The 18,211-nt window shown below is 33.5% G+C and overlaps 2 protein-coding genes across 4 annotated transcripts; both read right to left on the bottom strand.

Annotated features, from left to right (window-relative positions):
- Positions 1 to 2,820: 2,820 nt before the first annotated feature.
- On the bottom strand, positions 2,821 to 5,196 carry LOC122603943 (exosome complex component RRP41-like). Its single transcript, XM_043776808.1, has 7 exons — positions 4,984 to 5,196; positions 4,645 to 4,723; positions 4,237 to 4,339; positions 4,009 to 4,129; positions 3,699 to 3,787; positions 3,206 to 3,355; positions 2,821 to 3,094 (listed from the first exon to the last, which is right to left on the bottom strand). The coding sequence occupies exons 1-7, from the start codon at positions 5,120 to 5,122 to the stop codon at positions 3,011 to 3,013; spliced, it is 765 nt and encodes a 254-aa protein (XP_043632743.1). The 5' UTR covers positions 5,123 to 5,196; the 3' UTR covers positions 2,821 to 3,010.
- A 1,754-nt stretch (positions 5,197 to 6,950) lies between these two features.
- LOC122603942 (receptor-like serine/threonine-protein kinase NCRK) lies at positions 6,951 to 11,959 on the bottom strand. 3 transcript variants are annotated; one of them, XM_043776804.1, is made up of 11 exons: positions 11,665 to 11,959; positions 10,922 to 11,033; positions 9,882 to 9,967; positions 9,611 to 9,730; positions 9,362 to 9,469; positions 8,957 to 9,229; positions 8,608 to 8,849; positions 8,233 to 8,529; positions 7,921 to 8,157; positions 7,600 to 7,827; positions 6,951 to 7,509 (listed from the first exon to the last, which is right to left on the bottom strand). In XM_043776804.1, the coding sequence occupies exons 3-11, from the start codon at positions 9,949 to 9,951 to the stop codon at positions 7,249 to 7,251; spliced, it is 1,836 nt and encodes a 611-aa protein (XP_043632739.1). In that variant the 5' UTR covers positions 9,952 to 9,967; positions 10,922 to 11,033; positions 11,665 to 11,959; the 3' UTR covers positions 6,951 to 7,248. The 3 variants fall into 3 exon arrangements, with proteins under 3 accessions (XP_043632739.1, XP_043632742.1, XP_043632740.1); XM_043776807.1 differs by having other exon boundaries at positions 9,611 to 9,727; XM_043776805.1 differs by lacking the exon at positions 10,922 to 11,033 and having other exon boundaries at positions 11,665 to 11,725.
- Between the last annotated feature and the right edge of the window lie 6,252 nt (positions 11,960 to 18,211).

The following is an 18,211-nucleotide window of genomic DNA, read 5'->3' as shown; positions in this document are numbered from 1 at the left end:
ATCACATCCTATTACCTACCACCCCACCATCTCACCGTTGCAACGCGCGGGCACTATCTCTCGTATTATAAAGCAGATCTACCCTGTTTACATTTTAAGTTTCAACATTTATTTTCCCAAAATGCTCATATATCAATTCTATATTTACCTAAAACCCTTTCTCTCTTTTTAAATCTCAACCAATCATTTTTTTATCTGTCCTCCATAAATCATTTCTTCCTCCAATTCATTCAAAATCTTTTATCTCAAAAACCGTACATCGATAAATTATAAAAATTATATGGGTGTTCTTAAAATTTAATGCTTTTTCATTAGAGATGTCATTCGATATACTTTCGACGAATTTTTAAATCCGAGGGTGGAACCCGTACGGTTAAGGCATTTGGCTATCACACTGTATGACCTATCACCCCCACCATCTCACCACCGCAACGCGCGGGTACTTGCTCCGTAGTTAACAAGATAAAATTACACCAAGCATTCCAATCAACTTTCTTAAATGTCGACTGACTTTTAATCGAAAGATACCCAAGAGATCTAACTTCTCCTAAGATTTTATAAGCTGCAACTGTAGTTTGTAAAAATACCTTTTCATTTTTCGCCTTCCGGATACACCATAAAGCTGTGAGATCATAGCCCTCAATCACCTTAACTTTCTCTGGGTCCAAGTGTGAGTTATTTTGAACCTAAGAAGATCTCTAACAGAAAACGCATACAAGGGAGGTATAGGGCAGCAACTACTAATCAGTTGTCACACTTCCAGAGCAATATTGCATGAAGGGAATAAATGCTCACTAGATTCATTTTCAAACACACACAGATGACAAAGAGTTGAGTTTATCCCAATACCTCTCTTTAATAGAGCCTCGAGAGTAAGTATACGATCCATCTCAACCCTCCACGCAAACACATTGACTTTCTTGGGACCTAGTTATTCCACTTGATAATGAATGAGGGAAGAGAAATATTAACCTCACACAAACATTTCTTCATAGAAGCAACAAGAAAGCTCCTTTTGAATCGATAGTCCAAACCCATTTGTCTGGCGAAGATGATGGTTGCCACTGGTAAAGAAATGCTAAGCAATTATTTAATTCCATTGTCTCCTCATAGTTCAATATTCTTTTCTGGTAAAGAGCCAAGTTTACATGTTTTAATGGTGATAATCCCAACCCTCCATCTTCAATTCTGGTTGTAACCTGCTCCAATTCACCCAATTGATCTTTTTTGTATCCTCGGATCCATCCCACAAAAATTTTCTTCTTTTGACTTCTAGTTTCAAAATAACAGAGGGGGGGGGGGGGGAGAGAAAAAAAAGTGTGTGGGAAGCAATTCCATCACTGATTTTAAAAGTGTTAACCTCCCCCCATTGGCCCCTAATTGATAATGATGATGCCTTCCAAAGAGCCAATTTCTTGTCAAAAGCATCAAAAACCGGCTGCCAATTTGCCACCCGATTCATATTGGCACCCACAGTTAAACCCAAGTATTTGAACAGAAATTCTCCAGACTTATAGCCGATAAGAGAAGACATTGACTTTTATTTAACCTCTGAGACTCCCACACCAAACAGAACTGACTTTTCATAGTTAATTCGAAGGCCCGATATCAAATAAAAGCATCTGAGCAATCGTGCCAGATTTTGAATCTTACAAGACGACCATTGGCCAAGCAAGATAGCATCATCTGCATAAAGAAGATTGGATATACATAACAGTTAAGGCTTTCATTCCGATGATAAAAAGTAATGGAGATAAAAGATCTCCTTGTCTCAGTCTACGCTGAAACTGTAACTCACTTGAGGTGGACCCATTAACCAATACTGCCGAGCGAGCTGATCTCACTTCTCAGAACAGCCTGCATCCATGATCGCCACTTAGTCGGGAAAGCCATACCCTCCAAAACTAAATCCAGAAATGGGCAGGACAAATGGACAAAAGCCTTTTGAAAGTCAACTTTGAACAGCAACATAGACTTATGGTTTTTCTTAGCCCACCCAATAATCTCGCTAACCATCAAAGGAACTCGCTAACCATCGCCAATTAGTTGGGATGTAAGTAGTTAATTTGCGAGAAACATGGTTTTTAATATCTCATCTTTCTTTTGAAAGGCAACAACGAACGAGCTGGGCAATCGATCTAAATTCATATCTGAAATGCCGTATGTATGTGGGCCATTCTTATATATAGAAAATTAACTAAATAAATCCATATGATTCTCACACATATTTACAAAGTATCCATCCAAAAACTTGATCCCACTCTATCACACATACCACATAAGCTTAAAGGGTTTATTTTAAACCTAAACTAATCTTAAAACCAAAATATAAACAAACAAGGGTGAGATTAAAAATAAAAAAAAAAAAGAGATGCAAATTTTAAATCAAGATTTTAAACGAGGGCTCACTTTACTCAGGTTGATATAAGAAGCATCCATCTAACTGGGTAGTTACAGTTAGACCTCTGTTCTTCGTTTGAAAATACAGTTATATTATTCCGGACTCCGGAGAGTTGTAATGTAGACAAATGAATAAAAAAAAAATTCAAAAAAGAATATGCTATACTCATCTGGAACCTCTTGTAGGCACAGCAAAACTTACTAAAGATGATAAGAATCATAGGGGCAATGATAGATACTAGAATGACATCATGAACATAGTACTCGTAACAACTAACACCATGTTTAATGTTGTTTCCTGCTAAATATCAGATGTGTCTAAGACAGTTAATTCAGGTAGGAATGCTACCGTTTCCGAACTAAGAAACTACAAAAGGTAATGCTGCATTTATATATTGATAATAAAATAAAAAACTGATATTTGAACTCCTAAAAAAGAAACATAGATATAAAGAAGTAAATTTAGGCCGGCAACAAAAGAGAATATTTTCACACGTTCAAAATTTGGACAGTGCAAAACAAGATACTCAAAACTAAAATGCCTATTATGTATATCTTGTAAGGAGGAAAAAATTAAGTGGGGAGCAAACATGCACAACTGAAGCTATTCTTATGAGGTGGATGTAGACTCTTTCAAACACGATCTCATGATCTTCCCTAACTTTGAACAGGCGTCAAGACATAGCTCCATTGCCTGTTGATCATCAAAGGTAGAAACTTTCACCAGTTATACTAAATATCACTTAACATCACCCCAGAAATATGATGTGTGCATACAACTGCCTGTTTAATGAATGAAACATACCTCATGAATCTTTGGGGTAGACCATTCTCCGGTTATCGTCAGCTGAGTAACCTCATTACGAGATGGCAAACATGTAATCATAAGACTGCCATCTTGATAGTTTTCTTCTTCTGAAACTGGATCAATCACGAGATTTTTCCCTAGGCAAGACTACGCAAGAAAAAAAGATGTCAGAAATGAAGCGTAAGTTCGTTACAGACTAACTTTCAAATTTACCCAATTAACATAAAAAGGGCAGGCGGCAAATAAAAGACATCAAAATCCAAAATCATCAAATTTCAATATCTTAGCCACTAAGCTGAAGTCCTAACAATGACATGCAACAATACTAAAAATTCACATCTTGTTTATCTGATACGGTAGTCAAATAAGAAAAACAAGGAATTCTTGACTAGTTTGATACAACATCCTACGTCTATTAACTGCTTTATACATCCTGATGCAAATATGAGCCACCGAAGAGTAAAATAAGCACGTAAGCTTGTGTACATACCACAGAAACAGCAGCAACCAAATCATACATCATAATCCCTGCATCCGCCAATGCAAGACTGGCACATGAGATTACTACAGGAAGATCACCTGCACCAATCATTTGCAAATGCTCAGCATCAAGTGTAAACAGTGGTAATATGAAGCATTTGTTAGCCTAATAACAGATTCCTTTGACAAGGGAAAACCCAATTCACATAGTCTTGAAGACATACATAGATAAAAAGAAGGGTATTTTTCAAACCTTTATCTTTTCATTTGATCCATATTTTAACAGTATGGGTATAAATAAAAGTATTTTATAAACTTACAACCGCCAGACTCCAACACTAATGCAAATACATCCACGGTTGTTTTTGGAAATGTATCTAGAATGATGGCACCCTCCAAAGACTTATGCAACTGTGAAGATAATTCTTTGTTTTCCGATGCCTATGCCGTGCAATAAAAAATAGAATGGAAATAAGGAACGCAGAAAAAATGATACAGAAAGTAGGAATACAATAAAAGTTATACTAATCTAAGTTCTATAGACATACCTGCCCCCTTACTGGAGTGGCAAAAGTTGTATAACTAACATTACAATTCAATCGACCAGTATCACTGTACATCATTGCTTTCTTACTTTCCCTTGGCCCAAATCTGACTCAAAAATACCGAAGCAAATTAAAAACGGTCTAGATTGATGCAGTCAAACACATTTCGAATACGGTTGATCAACAAAATATGCAATTATACGATCATCAGCAACATTTGTAACAAAAGTTCTAAAGATTATCCTCAAATTCTTAAAGATGTCAGAAGGTATGCAATTACACATAATCAAAACTTCTTATTCGTCAAATGGGCAGGACGCATAACGTTGGCACAAAAGAGCAATAAAGTACTCATCTTTGCAAAACAAGTAATATATATCGAATCATCAACAATAAAAAGGTGGAACTTACATAGAGACTATGACTTTAGTATTTCCGAATTCAGCGTACGCAGACCCCGACGCTGCATTTACGGCACCTGTTCGTAAAACTGAAAGAAAAAATACAATAAAATGACAAATTGAACTCTAACAAACAAAATAACAAAAAGCCCAACTGCATTTGATTAATTTCATGTTTATCGAATAAAAATCACCTTTGAAGGCAATATAATTAGGGTTTTATTCTTCTTATATATAATATTTTTTTCTCTGCTAAAATACAACATATATAATTATAAAAAATTATAATCAATATTAAAAATAAAATAAGAATAAATAAATATATAAAATAAAAAGTAGATATACATACATGCAGGTCTGCACTGATGGAAATCACGACCGTCGGGACGGACCCAATCGACATCAGTGAAAATGGAAGGTCTGGATTTCTTGAAGGATGACGGAGACGGTGAGTATGTCGGCGGAGCACCTCCACCTTTGGCGGCCATTGATCAGGTTTTCCGTTGGCCGCTGTCTCTGAATGTATAGCCAAGCCAAGCCAACACTTACTGTTTGTTTGTGTTATTTGACTATGGGCTTAGTGTTTTATATTTGGGCTTGTTACTTTTTCCTTTTTGTAATTTAAGTTGATTTATTGTTTATGGGCCTAAGTTATGGAGCCCATATGGTGACAGATTTACCTTTAGACTGAACGGAGCAAGGCGTGTAACGCCTTCAATTTCACTTTTTCCCCCTCGGAACGCCCCAGGAACTCCCGGAACAGTGCCCCGAGAGGCGTTCTTGGACAAAAACAAGAAGAGGCGTTAGAAAAGCGACAAGCAAAAAATGGCGTTAATTCTTGTTGGGCCCACTTGGCGTTCAAAGGGGAGCCTTGTTCTTGAAAGCCTTAACAAAGGTAGAGAAGTTGCATCCAGAAGGACTTCCGGCCTAGGGTTTACCGTTAAAAAATTTTCGGATGATCAAGGCAAAACCAAAGCCGAAAGGGGAGAAAACTCTGAACCTTAAATTTCCGATGTAAGTACAGTTGTTAATGTTAATATCTGTATGCAACTATGCAAGTATACATATGCTATCAATTTTGTTCAGTGTAATATATAAATGGTTTCAGATCATGAAATTTGTTAGTGATTGATGATTAAACACAATAAATAGATGGTTGTCTTCAAAACCTACCAATATAGTACTATTATTAAGTTGTGAAATTTTTAAACATTAGATGAACACTAGTGGCATGTGTTAAAATCAGAAATAAAGTTACTGATTTTCGTATTCAATAAATTTACTGTTAATTTTGGGATACAGATATTTATACCATCAAACTTACAATATAAACTTGTACAATGTGTTTTATATGCTACACACCCCTTATTGGTTTCGATATATTATTTATATATCAAATTGATTTATATTTTACCAATGTCTGGTCCACCAACTAGTCAAACATACATCTACTATTTTGTGGATGATGGAGTTTGTTACTTAGGCACACCCCCAACCACTATAACAAACTTCTCAAAATTTCAAACTTCAACTCAACCACAATCACTATATCATGGGGGTGTTTGGCCTGGCCTAGCTTTTATTTGTAGGTTTATGCTTTTAATTTGTAAGTTTATAAGTTTTTTTTTTTTTTTGTGTTTGGATTAGCTTATCTATACAACCTAATAAAGAGAATCCACCTTTTTATTTTAGATAATTCTACCTTTGAATTACCAGAATTATCCTTGACTTTTTATGTTTAACCCTACACTCTAAACATTTATTTTAATAATTAACACTTTAAGCTTTTATCTTTTAAAAAATCCACTATCACAATTACATCAACTTACACTACTTAGACACCGCTATCACCACGAATAGCACCATCACCGACACCATTAGACCGCCTTTTCGCCGCATTACGCGGGTACCATGCTCGTATCATATAAGCTAATAAGCTTTTTTAAAATTTAACTTTTGTTAGTAAAATGACTAAAAAAGACATGCTCACATATTATCACATAATTTATATTATAAATGGCTAACCACAAAATAAGAGCCAATTTTTCTCCACCTTCACTTCGTATTCTTCATCTCTATTAAAATCCATTTTGTGACTATGATTAAATAAAATATACGAGTAACTTCATAACACAATGGCAAAAAGTAAATAAAAGATAACAGCTCCACCCAAAAACAGAGTGCATATAACATAAAATCTTCATAACATATAGTTCTATATCAACGTCTCTATGGTTAATAAATGAAAACTTTGGATTCATTTTCACAAAACTTCACATCCTTAAAGAGTATAGAGGCAATTTGCATCATTGTATATGTATCTATTGTGACTTTCTTAAATAAATTAAAAAAGGTTACAAGGCTACATAGTAAACTAATCATACCATAATACATGTACACAAACAAGGACTACATACATGTTATACATCTCTATATATTTTCTATAAAGTGGCTTTATTAAAATAAAATGAATCAATAGATATGAACTTGTGGCCTGCCTTCAAGATATAATCACCACGATAGATTGGACAAATGCCACCATGCTAATAAATTATGCATAATGTCACCCCATGAACCAAAACTAACACACATGGCATTGTGTTTTTGATGCAAATCAGGTATCAGATGAAAGATTTAACACACAGAATGATTCAAACCGGGGTTCAGTTAAATCAACAGTTGTTTCATCATGGTCGACATGTGAACTTTCTAAAGTTTGATAGATCCCTTGATCAAGGTTCTTGGGTGAATCTATAGCTGATTCATCATCATTGTTCTTTTCTTGAGTATGCATGAGCAGTGAAGATTCGGATGAATATGATCTACTGGATGACGTTTGTTGCTCTGTGGCACGATCCATTCTAATAGTGTAGTCCTATTCAATAGAATAAGTATTAGATCGTCAATAGCGTGTACTGAATACTGTTAGATAACAACAAAATATACGATTCTTGCAAATTTGTACCTGATGATGGTCAATGGAGAAATTTCTTCTTTTAGATTTTTCAGGGGCGATAGTTAGAAGTATTTGAACAACCTCACTCATTGTTGGGCGAGCATCAGGATCCAACAACAGACACTCCTTTGCTAAGTAAGCCATCACTTGCAATTCTTCTTCTTCAAAGTTTCCTTTGAGACGTGGGTCGGGCAATTCCTTGCTCACTCTTTTGCTGTCCTGTAAAAGTGGTGTTGCCTGCAAAAAAATTTCATACAAGTGAATATATTAGATAAAAAAGTATAACACGGAGGAGAAATGAAAGCATAACAGTAGGTACGAACTACGAACCCATATGACAAGGCTCTCTTCCCCTTTATCGGGTGACTTGTATATAGGATGTCGTCCACTAATGAGTTCAAGAAGCACAACACCAAAGCTGAAAACATCTGACATGAGTGACGCTCTTCCTACAATAGCATATTCAGGCGCAAAATACCCAAAAGTCCCTTGCATTCGAGCAGGTGAACTAGAACAGCTGGGGAGACCATCACTTACCAAGCTTTTAGCCATGCCAAGATCAGTAATCTAATAACAGAATCAATCTCATCAGAAACCAAACTGTACACATTATAGATCTTTTTATGATATTGAATATCTTACCTTTGCTCGCCAGTTTTGATCTAAGAGTATGTTTGATGATTTGACATCCCTATGCAGTATTCTTGGTGCAGCCGCTTCATGGAGATATTCTAAACCTCTAGCAGCACCTATTGCAACCACAATGCGAGCTCCCCAGTCAAGACATTTTTCGGAGATTCCGTCAAGGCACTCTCTGAGGTTACCATTTGTCATGTATTCAAATATGAGAAGCATCTCAAGGTGCTTTCCGTGATACTCTAAGCAGTAGCCAAGCAAAGGTACCACATGACAGTGATGGAGTCTTGATAGCAGTTCAATCTGAGCATAAATTAAAGTTAATGTGATATATTCTAAATAATAGAGTCATTTAACAGAGATTACTCTATCAAGTATTACCTCTGTCAAAAAAGTCACTTCGGCATCTGGTCCTCCATGAGATTTAAGCCGTTTAACAGCAACAAGTTTACCATCTCGTAGCTGACCGTAATACACATGGCTGCTTACCCCAACCCCGATTAAGTTGGAGTCGGAGAATTTATTAGTTGCAGTTTCCAAATCATTATATGAAAAACTGGCGATTGTTCCATGTACAGTCCTTGTTTGCTTTTTAAAGAAATATGAGGCCTTGTATATACACCCTGGAATAAAAACAAAAAACATGAACTTTTGTTATTATGTCTCCTAATAAAACTATAGAATTGTGATTCATTTGATTATGCAAAGAAGGTTGTTAGATTTCAGATACCTGTGATAGGATTGTTGGGAGAATGCATATATATTTTAGACTCCGGGACCGAAGCTGTTTTATAGCTTATTAAGTTTGTAGTGCTGCTGAAACTTGTATCTTTATCAGACGAGGATAAATGGATTTGCTTAGGGCAAATATGCTTTCGATATACATAGCACATCACTGAAGCAAAAATTGCAAGAGTTGCAACCAACATGGATAACAGTAGGATGATTAACAGTGATTTGCTGGAGAATTGCTTCTTGGAAGACTCCCCCTCACTCAAAAGTCCTGTGACCAGATAATATCAAGTATTAGAATTAAAATAAACTTTCATGGAAGAGTTTCATGTTTATTATTTTACAAATAATGTAACGGCAACATTGTGTTAACTATAAGAAGAAGAAAAACAATAAGTTATACCAGAGTTGCAATTGCAGGAAACGAAACAACCAGATTCACGATCTGCAGCCACTTTAGGAAGTCTATCACCGTTGCATACGCATTTCCATCTATTTTGACGTGGACCTTCTGCAGAAACAGAGAAACAAAAGACAAGGGTTATTATAGCAAAAATGTATAAATGAATGAGAATAACCAAATGAAGTTACTTAAAAAAGGAGCCAAAAGACTAAAAAGGAAGTTAGATTATAAGCGTGATCAATTGCATACCATAGCTGCAATCACAGGATGAAGAGCAGTTGGTTGCAATAGCAGATTGCTGGTTCAGTTTGCTTGTGTGACATGTACATGTCCATTTGTTTATGTCTAGAGACGCCAAAACTTCATCTGCTGCAAGTTAAGGGAACAAGCTTAGCTAGTCAAGCGTACATCCATCAACCATAAATTGGTTAAACCAGTAAGGCATATATATATATACACTTATCGTTATTGAGGTAGTGTGTTTCCAAATAAAAAAGAGCTTACTAGAGTTGATACTAACCGCATAGGATATGCTGAATCCAAATCAAGCTGATAAAGCAGGCTAATGTGACACCCAGTCGGAGCCTCATCTATTCAGTCTAAACACTGCGATGAAAGGAAATGACGGCGGTCAGGTGTTGCTTCGTATTAAGACAAACAATGTATTTACTGATAATACAACACAACAGTAGTACCACATGCACATTAAGAACATAATTAGAGATATCATATGGACCGTTGTTTTATAAGTAAAGAAATGCATACTTCACAAACAAAATCATTAAGAGCCAAGCCTCTATGAAATTGATGAATTTGTAACTAAGCGGTCACTTCGAAAATGGGAGGGTCTGATATGAGACCACACACCATACAAAAGCTGCATTAGGTTTCAAAATGAATAAAAATGCTTAAAATGTTATAAATCATAAAATGAGAGATAACTTGAAATTCGGGGAAGAAATATTCTTCTGCTTGTTAAACCTGATGACTTCAAAGACCAACCACTAGAACTTAAATATATAAAGATGTATGAAAGATAGACCGTAAAAAGAGTAAAGAGTAGCAATTACTAAGCACGAGTTAATTAGCCGACAAACTTATTGGTTTAATTGTCTCAGTAAATAATTGTCGGTCAAATCATAAGCATACAATCAAAGAAGCTCTCTATTATATATAGAGGAACAAGAATAATGGGTTAGGATGTATTGAAACTAGAATTCTAAAAAGGGAATTCTTGTAAATTCTGGCTTTATGTATTTAAGGAAACTTAAATTCATGTATCTAAATGAAGATAATGACTTACATTGTTATAACCTTATCTAACAAGTTTCATAAAGTAGTATAACATTAATGGACTATCCAAAACAACTTTTAGCTAGAATAATACAGAGCAGGATATGGTAAACTAACCGCATCACAGAAAAAGAAAGAAGTGAAACAAAATGTAGTCAAATTCAACATTATTTTTTCTTAAGTGTTGTTGTCCGTATATCGCTTTCCTAGTTACGCTTTTTTAATCCCCAAGTAGGATCAAAGATGAACGGCATCAAGAATACCTACCGATTGATTAACCACACTGACCCGGATCATCAAACAACTTTTGACCAGGGGAGGTGAAGCAGACTTGAGAGCATTGATAGAAACCCGACCGACAATTTATGCCAGACAATATCTATGGAAACATATTAATACAGGTACAAAAATGTCAAATTTGGTTGAAAACTTAAAACAAGGCATCCGATAGCGACCTAATTACAGATTTTGTATAATAAAATAGCAAGATTACAAGGCCATCATATTCACCCACTTCTATCGGGCTACGAGAGATGCCTTTTGGCTAACCCGAAAACGACGTCCCAACCAATTTCAAACAAATACAAAGTTTAATATAATTCCAATCAACATTATCAAACTTATTTAATTACACACTTGTGCTTAATGCCATCATTTCTGTACGTTGAAACAGTAATAGTAAGACCATTATTATATATATTAAAGAAGATTTTACACATAACGGATTGTACAAAAATAAAAAATAAAAATAGATTCTTGACTTGAAAGAAAAGAAGGAAAGTCTCTATCCAACAATCGGGCCCACAAAGCACCGTGTCGGCTAACCGGACTTTTACATGGTTGTAAAAATGGTTGAAACAACATTTTCTATAATGTGAATATGTATTAGCATAGCATTATACCACAACAACATTATATAGAATCTGGTCATAGTAAGAGACTGTTTTTGAAAATAAGCAAAAAAGTATATGCAAGTAAAAATAAAAAAGAGTAATTAAAATTGGTGTAACCTTAGTAACAAAAGAGAGATCCGGATAGATAGATAGATATAGCAGAATGAGCTGATCACTATATGAAACCAATCATAATAAGAAGAGATTGTGAGGGCAATGAATGATGATGGATTAAGCTAGCTAGGTGTTGTACTTTAGAGTGAAATGGGTCAGTTTTTTAATGGTCTGTTTTAGTGTGTGGGAGTGAGCAGTTCAAGAAATGGGTTGTGCTGTGGCAGATGGTGATGGACTTCTGGTCATTCAACTGCTACTACAACTTCTTTTTGTGGACTTCTGGTCCATTTTAACACATCATTCAATTACTATTACTATATTATATATATAATGGTCCCTACTTCCCCACCTTTAGTTTTTTTTATTTTGTTTTTGTTTGTGATGTATAGTTACACATTTAGTCCCTTCTACTTGCATAAATTCAGTTTTAGTTTCTAAAAATTTAATTCTATATGTCATATTGGTTGAGGGTTGAAAAGTGTTTGTTCATGTTTGGATCCGTGGTAAAGTCTTTGAAGACAGAGGTCATGAGTTCGATCCCTAATCTAATGCAAAGGTTCAGAGGCGGAGACAAGGGGGGCTGGGTGGTGCCAAGCCTCCCCCAATAGGCGTAAACGCAACGGATTCTCTATAGCTCGACCAAATATTTTTCGAAATTTATATAGTACGACCCCTCCAATGAGTCAAAAACATCGATTCCCGGCTCCACCACTGCAAAGGTTGGAGGGCATTTTCAAATAAAAAATGGAAGCAGTCTGTCTACTTAGGTAGAGGTAAGGTTTGCCTATAAACACCGTTGAGGTATTAGGCTTCAAAACCCGCAGAAAACGACATTGAGCAGTTTCTTTCTTTCTTTCATTACTAGTCGTTCAAAAACATAATAGTAGTTAGTTTTGTCTGCTTTGTCTAATACCATCTTCTAACAAGCAAATTCTCTTTTTGCTTGGTAATAATTGTTATGAAACATATTAATGGATGATTAATTCATTATCGGTCTCATATTAACCGATTTTTTGACGCAACATAACAGTAGTTCACGCTATGTACATGGAACAATATTTAAACCTTTTACCTCCATAACTCCATTCTATGTTGCATACACGATAGTGGAAACTACAAAGCATATGATAATATTAATATGGATTTTCAAGCTATGTTTTTCAATGACAAATAATATAAGTTGAACGATCGTGGTGACAAAATCATATACAATTGGTCGATTAGTATGAATGAGTGAATGACATCAAACTTTTAATTAAAAAATATATATTAAAAGGATTAAAGGATAGTATAACAAAACAAAACCAATGTCTACATTTTGGAAACCAAAAAAAAAAAATGTTTATATTTTTTAGCTGACACATCATTGTTATATTTTAATTTCTAAAATCAAGTTCAAGAACATTTAACAACTCATTTATAGCATCTGTTTTAATCTTTCTACATTGATAATTAGGAGTTTAAGACTGGCAAAATTTTATCATTGTGGCTAAATTAAACGAAGAGAAGATCAAAGTAGTTACAATTTCACTTTACTAGCTTAAACTGTAAACACATAGTTTACAGAGGGCTGTTATTGTCAAGTTGTCTAATTTGGCCGTTCGAACAGGTCGCTTCAAAAAATCAAAAGCATAACTTGAACACCCCTTCCCTCCTAAATTTAACCCTTTGCTTTTTTTCCTTTTGTCTTTAAACCCCCTCGTATTCTCTTTTCATTTTTAATTTCTTGGAAAGTGAGAATTCATCTTGATTTTTGAATTTTAATAATTAAATAATAATTATTTTATATGAAATGAAAGAATTCACGAATTGTAATTATCACACCTGATTTTTTTTTATATTAAAAAATAGCTGCATCATCACTCATTAAAAAAATAAACTTTTGAATATGTGCCAAATGCTAGTAATATTCTTCTTTCTTCCTATATTAATTTTTTTTTATAAAATGCAATCTTTCTTGTAAATGATGTTCGGACGTTTTATATAAATCAAAATTAAAAATTTTAACTATAATACCAATATTTTTCTCTTTCTTCCATACAGAAAACATTGCTAGATCTATGGATCAAAATTATGAACTTACTCTTGTTTTTCCTATGATCCTATCTCTGAAACGGGAATGTCACAGCTAATCCTAGTATCAAAGTCAAACATGACTTTTCGAATGCTAGGTGTTCATGGTTAGTAGACTAACTAAGTTTAATTTCTTTATGCAATACAAGTAAAATAGGATTGGAAACTAGCAAATAATATATGACTATCAGCTTAAGTTTAAGACTTTATAAATGAGTCATCAACCTCATTTATTATGATTTATTTACATTTAAATAATTTTCTAGGTTGTACAGTGTTTTTTAATTATTTTCAAATTTAGCATTCAATCTTTTATAAACTTGAAATTTTCAGCTTATCTCTCTATATATAAGTTTACTAGCCCTAATACCCGTACGATGTACGTTAGCTATATAAATTGTATCATAAAGAAATTCGAATATGCCTAATACATGATTTGTGAGTATGAAATAATTTGTGGTTAAAATAAATCGATTATCGAAACTAAATTTTAATAAACAGTAATGATAAATATAATATATATTTAGTTAAAGTTTTGGATTTATCTTAAATTTTTAGAACCACATCAAAATCGAAACTTGTAAGCATAGTAATGATGGCAAATAGCCTTCTGATTTTGGACCGTAAACTCAAAATTTTGAAGTTTTCATATTAAAAATTTATTATAATGAATATAAGTAATAGGAGTTGAAGAATTGAGAAAAATAGACAATTTACGAATAAGAAAACGATCAATCAAATAAGGTTATAATGTCTTTTGTATTAGTAAGTCAAGAGTTAGAATTTAATTATAATTCTAATAAGGAAATTGAAGTTATATACAACTAAAAAAGCTAATTTAACAAAATAAATAAATTAAAAAGGACACGTTTCGATCAAGGATTACGCCATGTGTCGTTTCAAGAATATATCAATCATGTTTTAGTTTATTGGTAAATGTTATATCCTTGATAAATATAATCATATATGAAAAAGGATTAAATTTGGCTAATTAAACAAACTTTAACATAAGGAAAACCAGTAAACCACTAACGGTAAATTGATAGGAACTATTTGATCTCATGTACCGAATTGGTACCCACATAACCCCTAGCATGGATAGTGTCAAGGTAATTCAACAACTTAAATTTAATTTTGCCTCTGACAAGATTCGAACTCAGATAACTCCTAGAAAGTGGCAGCTGCAGGCCAACTGGTTAAAACCAGTAAACCATTATATATCAAAGAAAATCTTATTAACTGAAAAAGTAACGAATAGACACTTTAGTAGACTAGCGATATATCGTGATGCTGCCTTAGTTGGTTTAGACTTTAGATAATATATTAGTTTGCGCGTTGAGTTAATTAGTCATGATTAATGATTAACCCTATAAAATGAAAGTATTGCATGGCATGATGGGTCTCAACAGACTTGGGCTGGATCCGTAAATGTACTAAAGCAAATGCTAATTTTCATAGCCCACTAATAGCAAAGCTCTTGACAAAATTTCACATGATAAAATTACACAGTTCTTTGTATCTATCCTCTAAAAACTTAATTGCATAATATACTGACTTTTTTTTTTTTAATTTCATCATTTGATTTTATCAAGTATAATGATTTACTACTTAAGTGGATTATTAGGCTAATTTTATATAATTATATATCATTTTTTTTCTATATTTTATACTAGATTAAACTCATATGTTGTACAAGGCTGACTGAGAACCTAAATAAAAATTAATTAATTGTTATTCATAGTTTATGATAATATAATCAAAGGAACGGTCAGATTACGATGTAAATAATGAGATTGTGATGAATATATAATATATGTCAAATATGTTATAATATGACTAATGAAACATAATATTTATAAATCGGAAGAATCTTCTTTATCATCTATATTTGTTAAATGATAAAGAAATAATAATAAATAATCTCATTTAAAAATGATAACTATCTTAACTCAATAAAAGACATAGTATAAAGTATATAAGCATTCTTGTGCTAATAGTAATGTATAAAACTACATAAAAGATTAAAATAGTTATATATTAAACAACCCAAAACTATGATACAAAATATTTTACAAATAAATCGGTGTCTTCTAGTTAGTATTAGTATTCACGAAATATCTACCGTAGTTCGCAAAAAGTAAACAAATAATAATTTAGATCAAGTGGTTTGTGCAACATATTTGAATTTAAGTGGGTTATAATATTGAATTTAGTTTTTTAATTTGTTATTTAAAGTTTATTAAAAAAGTTTCCCACATATAAATGCCAAAATGATGTCGCGAAAAATGAAGTGACATTAAAAGATAGAGATTTCATTGTCATAATATATTAGAAAGAAAAATTATCACAAAATGACACATAAGTTAAAATATGAGTTGTCAAGCATAAAAGATAACCACATAAAATCAAAATATCCTTATTTAGTTATATGAATAGATAAATAAAAGGGACGCTTATAGTTTTTATGTCTTTAAATCCACAATCACCTCATTGAATCATGGATTAAACAATTGGGGTTTTCTCAAAAAAAATAACTTATTCTTTTAACATGGATAAAATCATTAAATGGTTGTCCTGTATAAATAAATAGAGTAAATATTTCAGTTTGACGTAAAGTATCAACCTAAAATCAACCTGTAGGAGTGTTTTGAGATTGTTTTTTAGAGTAATCACTCTTAATTTGGTTCACAAAACATAAACCATCCTAACAAGTATTTGCCAAACAATTGTTTAGCAGGGTTATCATAGGGATAAAATGTTTTAAAAAACAAGTTAGAAATATGTTTTTTTCAAAATCTAGACAAAGTTGATACCTTGACACTAATCATTATCTACCTCACAAAAATGACTATCGATAACTCTCTTGAAAGAATGGGGCATCAAGGAGGCCATGTTTGATCTTGTAACCTTGAGACACATATGTTTTGCCGTAAGGCTGGCAAAATGGGCGGGTCGGGCGAGTTTGGGTAACGGGTCAAAACGGGTATGGGTCGAAACGGGTGTGAGTTCAAGCGGGTCATTTCAAGAATGCGAGTCAAGCGGGTAGGGTCAAAGCGGGTAGGGTGCGGGTAAACTCACATTTTTTTTCCTTTTTCAAACCAGATTTAACACTTTATGAAAATATAACAACTAAAACTAATCCAGGCAAAACATAAACCAAAATTGAAAGAGTTCATTCAAGAAAAAAAAAAAAACTAAATTGAAAAGTAGTACATATGTACCTTGCAAACGAAAGATAAAAAAAAAAACAAAACTTGTAGTACATATATTTTGAGCTGCACACAAGACGCCTCCTACCCCACATACATAAAATACCCAACTTTCTTTCAGATTACTCACACAGTCACACTTTCTCATGATTCCATCCTCCGTTTCTCTCTCTATACTATCTATATCTATATCTATATATAATATAAGGGGATGGAAATACAAGGCTGTCGGGTATTTAAGCTTAGGTGTGGAACACTCACATATTATTTTTTTAATCCATAAAAATCATGAGGGCCCATGCATTTATTCATTAAATAAGAAATAATAAAATATTAGTATGTGAGGGGTTCCACTCTTAAGCTTAGGTGCCGGACAACCTTATATTTACTTTTCCCATAATATAATATAATCAATTAATCATATATAGATTCATCTTCCTGATTCACCATGGATCGACATCTTCAACCAACGAACTCCAAAGCATAAGCTTCAACGATCGAACCACTACCGTGACCATTACCCATCAACCACAGTTACCGCTGCCAACATCAAATACATGAAAATCAAACTCAGAGATATCAACTTCTGATGAGAAAGTTGTTCATTGTTTCTTGATCCATCGTGTGTGAATATGTGATATGTTAACCCGCTAGATAGACCCGCTCGACCCACACAAGGAATTTAAGTCTTACCTGAAATAATTTCACCAATCAGACCCGTTCTATCATTCCAAGGGTGCCTATATCTACCCAAATGACTTAAAAAGTTACCCAAACTTACCCATATTTTCTTGTTTGGATAAATTTTGCCAAGCCTTTTGTGGGTATGGATATTGACTGATGTATGATCGCTTGGTCAAGCTTTCTCAAAAGATGCATATTTGAAACTCAATTCTATTATCTAAACACCATCTCAGTATCCTTTTAAAAATATACCAAGCTAAAACAATTACCCCTATAATTATACCAAAGCAAAATAATTACCCGAAAATGACAAAATGTATAATCTTCCACCACATGATTCTTGATTTATGTCTAATCGACAATGTTATCCTTTCACTATCTATCCCAAAACGAAAATTTGTGTAATCCATTGTCCCATTAGATACAGGAAAGAATTGTCCAATACGATTCTTGAATTAAGATTTGGAATAATTTAACCTAACACTTGTCATATAATATATGATAATTAAAAAGAACGTGAGAATAATTCTGGACCACTCATTTTCTTATATTTTCTCTCTCTTCCATTAAATAAGAAAATTCAC

The sequence above is a fragment of the Erigeron canadensis genome, chromosome 6 (assembly GCF_010389155.1).
Source record: "Erigeron canadensis isolate Cc75 chromosome 6, C_canadensis_v1, whole genome shotgun sequence".
NCBI lineage: Eukaryota > Viridiplantae > Streptophyta > Magnoliopsida > Asterales > Asteraceae > Erigeron > Erigeron canadensis.
The sequence above is the reverse complement of the archived record's forward strand: the minus strand, read 5'-3'. Positions and strand labels throughout refer to the sequence as shown.